The sequence below is a fragment of the Coffea arabica genome, chromosome 8c (assembly GCF_036785885.1).
Source record: "Coffea arabica cultivar ET-39 chromosome 8c, Coffea Arabica ET-39 HiFi, whole genome shotgun sequence".
In the NCBI taxonomy this organism is placed as follows: domain Eukaryota; kingdom Viridiplantae; phylum Streptophyta; class Magnoliopsida; order Gentianales; family Rubiaceae; genus Coffea; species Coffea arabica.
The window spans coordinates 29,396,144-29,407,471 of record NC_092325.1 but is presented as its reverse complement, the minus strand read 5'-3'; the positions used below and the strand labels follow the sequence as shown (position 1 = coordinate 29,407,471).

At 36.8% G+C, this 11,328-nt stretch overlaps 1 protein-coding gene across 1 annotated transcript; it reads left to right on the top strand.

The window, feature by feature from the left end:
• The first annotated feature begins 10,057 nt into the window (after positions 1 to 10,057).
• On the top strand, positions 10,058 to 10,372 carry LOC140013460 (uncharacterized). Its single transcript, XM_072062746.1, has one exon. The coding sequence runs from the start codon at positions 10,058 to 10,060 to the stop codon at positions 10,370 to 10,372; it is 315 nt and encodes a 104-aa protein (XP_071918847.1).
• The last annotated feature ends 956 nt before the right edge of the window (positions 10,373 to 11,328 follow it).

Here is an 11,328-nt window from a genome sequence, read left to right as displayed (position 1 = left end):
GGTCACCATTTCCAGTTGGCTCATCTTCAGGACTAATCGAGTGGCTTTATTTCTGATTTTTGAGGTAGCCAAGGAAAATGAGAGGTCAAGATTTGTCTGGTTCTTGTGCCCACAAATTGTAATCCATTCATCATCACATCTTAGTGAAAGCAGAGAGTTTGTCACCCTTATTTCTTAAGAAAACTTAGTCAACGTATAAGCTTTGTAGGCTTGCAACAAAATGGGTAGGAGCGATAGCTAAACCTGTGAAAACTGGTTATACCCCCATGATCACAAATGATTGATGGATTTCTTATGAGCATAATCCTCACTTTGGATTGTCATGAAGGAGTAAGTCAACGATGGACTTTATTAGCTTGTAATGTGGCTTGAAAACGATAGTTAAAGAATAAATCTTTCAAGGACATTGCACCGAAAATCGCATTTTTCAAAATTGCCCCTACGTTGGAACTCAAAGAAAAATCTCAGACTTTGTTTGTATTTTTTCATCATTCACCAGGGACTTCAGCGTTGAACTTTTCTGCATTTTCTTGCATTTACTTTTCTTGCTTTGCTTTTTGCCTCCTTTTCTTTTCCCTCAACTTGGTGGATTTTCACATGGTGAGTAGCGTCAACCTCATACCCAAGCAATTCAGAAATACAGCTAAAATTTTCCGGCATCAGAAATTTTCTTGACAGGGTTATTGCAAAGAACAGAAGTCAGGACTTTCGGCTTTTGTAATGGGGTCTGGTGGGGTGCTTAGAAAAGTTAAGGCTTGAAGGCAGATTTCAAAAGTGGTTTAAGTAATCTGAGGTCGCATTGTTGTGCCAACCCTATTTTAATGTTAAATCAGAATTTGCCCCAGTTTATGCTCAATTAAGGCTTTTTCTCTTTCATTTTCTTTCTTCTTTTGATTTTTCGGTTTTCTGCCATTTTTGAACTTTCACAAAATTTTCCCCAGTTTATTTTTGAACTGAGGTTCTCCTTTCTTTTTTTGTCTTTTGATTTTGTGGCTTTTCACTTTTCACTTCTTGAAACTTTTTCCTTTTCAACTCAAACTTGCCCCGGTGTGGGGTTTGCGATTCTCAGGGGTTGCCAAACGAAATAATTTATTCTGATGGCTCAAAAGGGATAACTAGGGATAGAATGTTTGATTGGAAAAGAAGAGGGCCTGACCTTTGTTCCGTCCCTTACAATAACTCTGAAAGGAAACTTTCGTTAATGCGAAATTTTTGCATGTATCTGAATTACTGACTGAGGAAGACCCTTGTTCATCTATATTTGTGAAACATAGGCGGTCCGTGCGGACAAAACTCTTATTTCCCTTTCTTTTTTTCAAAATTGGACCCCAAGTGGAATCAAATTTCCCCAATTTGCAGTTCCCTCCTTATTCTAGCATTTTTGCTTTTCCCTTTTCTTTTTCAAAATTCCCCAATCTCCTTCCCCAATGTGGGGTGCGATCATATGTGCACTTGAAAAGAACCTATAAATTTTTGGCTCAAACGGGGACACAAGGGATAAATGGTGTTTAGATTGAAGAAATGATGGCCAAAGCATCATTCTTACACTTCATGACAACCAAAGTAACGAAACGGTCATTGAAAATTCATCCCCCTTTTTGATGTTTGAAAATTTTCCAATATAGGGTAGTGATCATTAGAGCTCTTATTTGAAACGAGATTATTCTTTCAAAGGCTCAAATGGGAAAACAAATGATAAAATGTGTATAGGTAGAGAAACGAATGCTCAAAGTATCATTCCAAATTTTCAAAACAAACAAGAATAATGCACATTTTTGCTTTCACTTAGATGTGAATTGAATATAATTAGACACAGTGGACATTTCTCAAACAAAGATTGCCCAAATTTACAATTTATCAATCAATGTGACTGATTTTATTTTGGGGTTAAATGAAAGAAAAAAGGTATCTCATTGGGCCTTTTGAGCGACCTCTTTCAATGTGTAGCTCGGATCACTAATCTAGTGTACATGAGGATTTTAGAGAGTATATACTTGTGAAATTCAGGCTATAGGTTGAAAAAATCTCAATTTGGTCTTATTTCTCAAAATACATCATGAAATCTCCAATGAATGAGAATAAAGAATGAAATGTACATAAATATACACAAGACAATGATTGTCCCAAAAATTTTATTGCTGAAAAGTTTGAAACAAAAATTCTCATTCAATTATGATACAAATGAGAAGAGAGAAACTTGTAAAGAGCTCCACATATACACTTTTTGTCTCATTTTCTTTTGGAACAAAATGTATTAACAAATCAAATAAACAGAATTTTCCTTTGGAAAACAATTACAACATCTCTCAGAGGCTTTAACGTAGAGCTTCCAGATAAATCATTTATGTTTTCATTGTAGGATCTGCCCAAGAATCAAATAACACTTGCAGTTTTGACACTTTATTAGATCGGAAGTGACATCAGATATAGAAAAATATTTTCCCTTTTATTGAAGTGTTTTTATGAATGCAGGGGAGGGGGAAAAACAAAAGAAAAATACCCTGAGTTAGTAAACAAGAATATAAAATCGGTATGCATGTCCTATGGGGGGACCCTTTTTGTGCCAAGGGTAGGCCTAGCATGAAAATGCAATCCTCTATGGTAGGCACTATACCATACCTGATGGATCTGATCAACTCATGGAGTGAAAAATAATTTGAAAATTTTGGCCCATTGGAATGAGAAGAGACGTTGGTCAAAATGAGGACCTCGTCCGAAGGGATTGATCACTTTTGATCGATACAAGACCTTGCAAAAAACGTACGGGTTTGACCTTGACGAACTTCCTATAGAAGATATTGGAATTCGTTTGACCAAAAAAAATTTCAGTGAAGCACGGGTCAAAACCCCAACTGATCAAATGGCTGGATGCAATGGATGGTTTTCTCAAAAATCGACTAAGTTTTCCAATTTGAAATTGACAATGAAACCCTAATTGGTCAAACGGGATTGACGATTTATTAAAAATCAACCGGATTACCCTAAAAAGGGAAACAGGTCAAATGAACTGAATGAAATTTAATTTATCCAAAATTAATCAGATCACCCTAAAAAGGGTAAATTGATCAAATAGATTAAACGAAACTTGATTTATTCAAAATCGGCTCGATTGCCCTAAAAATGGGTAAATTGGCCAAATGAGTGAAATTGAATTAGTGATCTATTCAAAAATCGGCCGAATGACCCTAAAAAGGGTAAATTGGTCAAATGAATTGACGATTTATTCAAAAATTAACCGGATGACCCTAAAAAGGGTAAATTGGTCAAATGAATTGACGATTTATCGAATGAATCGGCAAAATGGGTTGGTTGAATTGTCCGGCCATTGGTTATTTCAAAATTATTGAAATGCATTAGTTTATGACCTTCTAAAAATCAAATTTTGGCCTCAATTTATTTATCGTCTCAATAGGAGGAATCATTTGTGAATTTCTTCAAATTAATGTCCTTCACGCAAGGGATTTTTACCAATTTTTGATAAAATGGCCAAAAAGTGATTATTAGATGCTCATATTCCAAAGATCACTCTATGAAAATGATCGAATCCTACTTTACCTTGTGCACTACCCCTTTGGATGGTACAAAATGTAAACGTGCAAGTCTCACTGGATTAAGTATCCGAGACACAAGGTGGCTTATTCCTAAACACGGGATTCCCTATGTGGCATTCCCTTTCTAAGGTTTATGCATGATGCCATTTTTATCAAAGCAGAAAAAAATGCAATTCGAAATGAAACGTGACCTAAGGAACCCTTTATTTGCCAGGGTAAGCCTAAAATGGTATGCCGTTATTAATTTACGAATGAAATATACCGAAAATTCTAAACGTGCAATGGCCTATCTATAAGGGTAGGTTCTAAAAGAAGGTCATGCCAGACCTCTTATTTGCCTAATGTTTGTGAATGCGAAGGATAAGAAACAAGAAAACGTTAGTTCAACACATAATCACATAACACGTTGGACAATTAGATGATATAAAAGCAACAAAGAAATAAGGAAAGAGGGTGGGATCCCTCCCCTCGTGAATGGTGTCCCTAGTTCAGGATAAGGCTGACTCTACCCTAGGCAATTCTATCATGGATGCATGAGGTTAGGGCTCACTAATGCATCTAGACTCGATAGGTCATAGGTCCCCGAGCCTTCAGACTTGGAAACCAAGGGTCATCACTCCCACGGTTCCTTGTCGGTGGCTCGAGCGATTCCCCAGACGTTGCTACGTACACGTCGTGTTACGGCTACCCGTCTGGGCGAATCTAAAAAAAAATCCTCAACCTTCGACTAAAAACTAATAGGTCATCAACCTAAAGTTTAAAGCGGAAGATCGAGTGACCCCTCGGATCATGCTACGCACACGTCGTGATACGATCACATGTCCAAGTGGGTCGCCTAAAATCCTAATAGGGTGGAGTGGCGTGACAAGCCACTAAAAGAAAAATAAATGAGGGGTAAAAATAATTAAAGCGTATGCGCGTATGCTAGTGCTCGTTTGGAGGGGAGGGATCAAGAACCAACGCGAGGCTCTAAGGTGACACACCCCCCCAAATGCAATGCGAGCGCGAGGTAAGCAAGTAAACATACATCCAATTCAACCAATCATACATTCACGAGCGAGGGAGTAGTTGGACACGTGTGAAATGCAAAATCCTAAGAAAAAGAAAAAATGCAATCCTAAACACCCAAATGTGATATATGAAAAGATTAAAAAAAGAAAAAGGTTGATTAAATCAAATTTGCTCGGACTCTCGAATGTCCCCAGTGGAGTCGCCAACTGTCGCGCCCCATTTTTTGAATAAATAAATAAAATGGTTTAAAAAAAATGTACTTTGTGATTGGAAAATGAATCGTGATTTAAAAGAAAAATGGGTCTAAATGGGGTTTTGAGAATGCGACGATTTGACCCAAAATTATAGTTTAAAAAGGGTTTGTAAAACTAAATACGGAGTCGCCACTTGGTAATGAGTTAAGGTGTACCAAGTCACCTAAAAAATGTATTTTTTAAGAAAAATAGGAAAAAAGTAGTGAGAAACCCTTTTTAAACGACTCCTAGTCTACGTAAACCAAAGAAAAAGGTTCGGGAGTCACATTTGACAAAGGGGAAGGCAAGGATAAAATCCAAGGCACCCCTTTGACCTAGCCAAGGCTAGTTGCATGATTTAATCAAAGATTTTCTTGTTTTAACCAAAGAATTTATTACATTTGGGTGCACTACATGAATGCAAACCCTAGACCTAGGGGTATTGGGGGAAATTTCTCTTCAAAGGTTGAGTGGTGCCAATCACATTAATTGTGAAGCCCAATAACGATCCTTTGAAGAAGTCACGAATAATGCAAGTGGGATGCAAATGAATGGAATGCATGTATGCAATGTGAGGTCATGAGTTTGAAAAAGTATAAAAAACAATAAATATGTAAATGAAAATGTGCACGTGAGTGGGCAAGGTACGGTATGTGAAATGATAATATGAAGTGCATGTGTGCAAGTGATGATAAAAGTGTTCGTGTGCAAGTGAAGAAACATAAAGGTGCACGTGTGCAAAATGGAAGAAAAAAATGAAAGTGTGATGAGGGTATAAAATGGTAAAGTGGATTAAAAAATGCATGAGCCTAGGGAATTCATGCATATTGGGTACGGGGAGACCTAAATCGTGACTCAATTTATCCTTTTATAGAGGGAATACAAGCGTGCTAAGGCTTAGAAAAAGCCACACTCGTCTCTATCCCATATTTAAGGGGACTCTCAAGCAAATGAACCATATAACTAGCATGAAATGCAAAAATCCTAAAATGGAGGGAAAAGGGGTTCAAGGGGCATGCAAAATGATAAAACTAAGAAGAATGCATGACGTGTAATGAACATGCAAACATGTACTAACGAGGGGAAATCCCTAAGGGTCTAGCGTTGGACTAGCCCATTCTATGAATTCCGACTAGCGTTGGACTAGTGGAAACGTACATTCATCCATCACATTCATTCAGGCTATGGAAAGCGAGTAGACATGCCAAACACTTATAAACACATAGCACATAACATTTAGCATGCTCGACTAGATGCAAGGCCCTAATAAAGCAAGTAACACGTAGCACATGGGCATGCAACCAAGCTAATGAACCTATTACATTCACTAACTAAAACAAAAGGGGGAAGAGGGAGGATGGACCAAATTGCTCGCCAAAGCCCTATCTATTACAAGCCAAGAGGTGTACACATACCCCATTAAAAGAATAACTTAAATGAAAACAAAAAGTAAATGACATAAGTAAAAGGAATTAAAGAAAGGCTAGGAAAGCAAAGTAGACATGTATCTCACTTAACACGTTGGGTCACATAGGAGAGAAACAAAAGGGATAAAAGAAATTATACCGCCCCTTTGAATGGTGTCCAAATGAAAGAAAAATGGCTTCAAAACAATAAAAATGTCAAGGTACCTCAAATAGTAAAGTATAACAAAGTCACCAAATCTCTCCTAATTGCAATTTAAATGAAATCAAATAATGCATAAGTTTCAAGAAAAGGACCCACCAAGGACCCAATTACCAACTAAAGACCCAATTGCAAACCTTAGTCAATCATTCGAATTCAATCGAAACATTTAAGCACTCCAAAGGTCCCAAGAGCCAAGAAAAGGTCAAACAACCAATTTATTTAGGGAAATTAAAGAAAATAGGCAAACACGAGCTCATTCGGTCATAAAGCCCCCAAAGTCATAACTTAAGTGCAATTGACAAAGCATGGTGGTTAATTGAAACAAAACAAGCAATGAAATCGCAAAAATTAAAGCTGCCAAGGACCAAATTGAAGACATTATTCAATTAGTTGGGTCAAAGTAGCATTAGTTAGAAGCCAAGGGGTTAAAGTGAAATTTTTAGAAATTATTTCATGCAATCTTCATGCAAGCTACGTGAAAAACAACCTGATAAACAACATTTTGCAGCAGAAATTTCTGCTGAAAGCTTTCGCAGCAAATGCAAACTTCCCTTAACAATTTCAACCGAACCAAAAACTGGAATCAAAGCAACAAGATAACAAAGCTTTCTTCCCACTTTTTATCCTAGAATCTTGATGTTTATACTCCAGAAATTCAACCGAAGGTAAAGGACAAAGTTCTGCAATTTCTTTCGGCAAGCTCTGCTGCATTTTCGTTTGTTCATGACCAGATTTTGAGCACAACTTTGATTTGATAGTTTTCAAACCAACATCACAACCTTAAGCTAAACAACAGACTACATAACTTCAAACTCTAAACAAACAAGAAACAGTAAAGGAACTGATGCAAGGAAAATCTGCACAAAACATTCATGCAAAAATGGTTAGGTAACCTGATTGTCTATGTTTCCAGCAAGCATTCAAACATGATTTAAGCATTTCAGCCCCCAAACATGCAACTGAACTCTACTTCAAAACATGACTCTACCTCATGGCATGCATGCACGCGGTATTCCAATCACATGGCAAATAAATCACACACTTCAACAATGCAAAACTTCAGCCAACCGAAAGTGCAAGCCTATGAACACTTAGATACCCCAATGAAACCTGTAGATGCATCAATTAATCTACACCCAAACAGCCCCAACGACTTGGGCAACAAAATATAGCCCTAATGACTTGAATTGTGGGATCCAGAAACAAAAACAAGCAAGATATCAAGACTCTTAGACTCCTTCAAATTTCTGGTTTCTTTCTGCAATTTTTCTGCTGCAACCTTGCGGCTTATCTTTACACAAACAATATGATGCAAAAGAATGAAGTAAACCCAGCAACTAAACCAAAACTACACTTTTTGTTTGCAAGATTAAGTCAGAAAAATCTGGGTTGATGACTATCCGAGATTAAAGAAATATCAGCCAAAGAAAGGAATAAAGCGCTGCAATTTTTCTGGGTTCTTTACCAAACAAACAAATCATGCAAAATCAGTTTCTAAAATAGCCAAATGTACAACCTATACCCTTTATTTGAATCTAACATCAGAATTTGCCCAAACACAAAAGATCCCACAACCGGAGAAACATCAAAATCAACATGTGATAAAAGGCAGGGAACATGTCCATCGAACCAGCAGCAATAACATCACAGAATTCATACTTTTCAGCCTCGGATTCTCATAAAGAAACAGTATTCATGCTCAAGGAAGAAACTGAGGTTACCTTGAACCCTTTTCAAAGTAGAATGATTATAGAAACCCTCCAAGGAAGTCACACTGATTCCAGAAGTGAAGTCGCAAACTTCGTCGTCGACGTTCCAAGGTTGATGATTTCGTGGGTTTGAACTCAAATTCAAAGGCGTTAATGGTGTTTTATGGGGAAATTTTCAAGAGAAAAGTTGTTACCCTACATCTGTATGTAGTGCAGACATGAAGAACTAGCTTAAAGGGTTAGAATCAAAGCGGGGATATGGATCCAAAGAGAGCCATTGGATCAAACCGATAGCAAAATTTTCCAGAAATGTTTTCTGTTCTCGTTTCTTTCCTTCGCCCCCCCGACTCTCTCGCAACCTCCCTCTTGTTCTTGACTCAATCTCCAGTTTTGCGTCTCCAGTCTCTCACGCTCCTCTCTTTTCAGCCCCAAATCTTTCCTCATTGCTCACCAAGCTCTCTCATTTCCCAGTTTTCTTTCCTACTTCGGCCACCAATCGAAGCTTACTCTCTTTCTGCCTCAGTCTCAGTTTCGCTCTTCCCGTTTCCCTTTTCCAGCCCTCCTCTCGGTTTCCTTTCTTTCACTCCATTTCTCCAATCCCAAACTCTCCAGCCGTCACTCTTTTTTTCTCTCTATCTCTCGGCTCTCTCTCTCAAAACTCAGTTTTTTAGCCGTCAAGCCTCTCTCCCCAAAACTCCCCCCAAACTTTCTCTCTGCCCTCTCTAATTTTAGCCGTCCAGAAAACTCTCTTTTTGCGGCTGTTAATCCTTGTCCCCCAGCTCTCTCTTCCTCTCTTTCTTTATATACCAGCCATCCAACCCTAAAACCAAGTCCTTTCTGCTATATTTGCAACCCAAGTGCCCATCCGAGTCTTCCTTTTGCAAGTCGCGGCAGCTTGCATGCCACGAATCAATTTCCTTTTTTTTTTTTAACTGAAGATTAATTAAAACAAAAATTGAAAATAATAAAAATAACTAACAAAAATGATTTAATTAACATTTAATGAAAAAATAAACTAGAACAACAAAGTGCAAATTCATTTTTTCCTTTTTTCATTGTTTTTCAATTTTTCATTCATTTTTCATTTTCATTTTTAAATAATGAAACTAAATCTAAAACAACTAAAACATATTTTTTGAACGTTTTTTTCTCTTTTTTTTTCATTTTTTCATGATTTTCCTTTTTTTTCATTTTTTCATGATTTTACTTTTTTTTCATTTTTTCATGATTTTCCTTTTTCTCTTTTTTTTTCCAAGAAATTCTATGCTAAAAACTTAAAAATAAACTAAAAACTATAAACTAAAAACTAAAAATCGAATAAAACTAACACGACAAATAAAAAACTAAAAATAAACAGTAAATGAAATTACACAAAAAATTTGGTGTCTACAAAGATCATGAAAACGGGGTATTTCTGGCTCACTATGGAGCATGATTGTGTAGTTTTTATCAGAAAGTGCATTAAAACAGGCATTTGCTAGCGAAGAAAATCATGAAAACAGGGTATTTCTGACTCACTATGGAGCATGATTGTATAGTTTTTGTCAGAAAGTGCATTAAATGTCAATTGCATGAAGATGTTATACGCACTCGTTCTACAGAATTACACAATATGACTGCTCCCTAGCCATATTCAATGTGGGGTATGGATATAATTGGAACTATTGACCCTCCTGCTTCAAACGGACATCATTTTATTTTGATGGCTATTGAATACTTTACTAAATGGGTTGAAACCGAATCTTACAAGCATGTGACTAAGAAGATGGTGACCAATTTTATGAGAAAACACATCATTTGTCATTTTGGTGTATCAGAGACATTAATCACCAACAATGCTAAGAATCTCAACAATGATATGATAGATGGATTGTGTGAATAATTCAAGATCAAACATCGAAATTCTATCATTTATAGACCACAAATGAATGGAGCTGTAGAGGCCGCGAATAAGAACTTGAAGAGGATAATCCGTAAAACGACCGAAAGACACTATGATTGGCACGAGAAGCTCCCCTATGCATTAATGGCGTATAGAACTACTATTCGAACTTCTACTGGGGCAACGCCTTACAATCTCATGTATGGAATGGAAGCAGTTTTGCCAGTTGAGGTTGAAATTCCTTCACTGTGCATTTTAATGGAGGCCAAACTGGATGAAACTTATTGGATTAAACAACGTCATGAGCAGTTGTCTTTGATTGATGAGAAGAAGTTAAATGCCATTTGTCATGGTTAGTGTTATCAAAAGAGAATGGCCCATACTTACAACAAGAAAGTCAAAGTGCGACAGCTCAAAAAATGAGACAAAGTGTTAAAATGGATTTTACTAGTACAAGACGAGGCCAAAGGCAAGTTTGCCCCAAATTGGCAGGGCCCTTTTATTGTCAAGAAGGTATTGCCTGGTGGAGCACTTATTCTCATAGAAATGGATGGACCAGTTTTCCCCCAACCGATTAATTCAGATATGTGTAAGTTTTTCATATGATAAAAGGAAGTTTTCTTTTAGGGTTAATGTAAAGAATGAAATGAAAGTCATGTCTTCTTCCTTTCCAATTAAACACGATATTCCTAGTTATCCCTTTTGAACTTTCAGAGTAAATTGTTTCATTTGGCAGCCCCTGAGTGCCACAAACCCCACACTAGGGCAAATTTTAGTTGAAAAAAAAATAAAAGATAGGGGAACAAAAGCAAAAGGAAATTAAAGAAAAGAATCTCGGTTGAAAATAAACTGGGGCAATTTTAGTTTGATCCTAAATAATATTAATATAAAGATGCAACTTTAGGTGATTTAAATATGTAAGGATTGAAGACAACCTAAGAGTGGGGGGTGAATTAGGTAGTTTTAAAAACTGGCCAAGATGTGAGTGACTTTTTGAGTACTTGCCCTCTTTTTCTAAAAGACCATACAATGGAGCAATTAATAAGAAAGCACAAGTGCTTGTGAGTAGAAGAGATGAATAATTTATATAGTAAGACAGTAAGTAAAATAGAAAGAATATTAAACCAAGTACCAAACTCCTCTTGACTTTGAACATCAATTTAGTGAGCAAGTTTCTTCAAGTTGATCAACTTACAACCAATCTTTGTATACAAAGGAAGGATCACTTCCTCCTTGTTCCAAGCCATACTTGGTCAAGCAATGAAGTTTTACTATTATCCAGATAACCCTCATAAAACTACACTATTGAAGTA

Coding starts and splice junctions, on each gene's coding strand:
- LOC140013460 (XM_072062746.1), top strand. CDS start 10,058: ATGAATGGAGCTGTAGAGGCCGCGAATAAGAACTTGAAGAGGATAATC.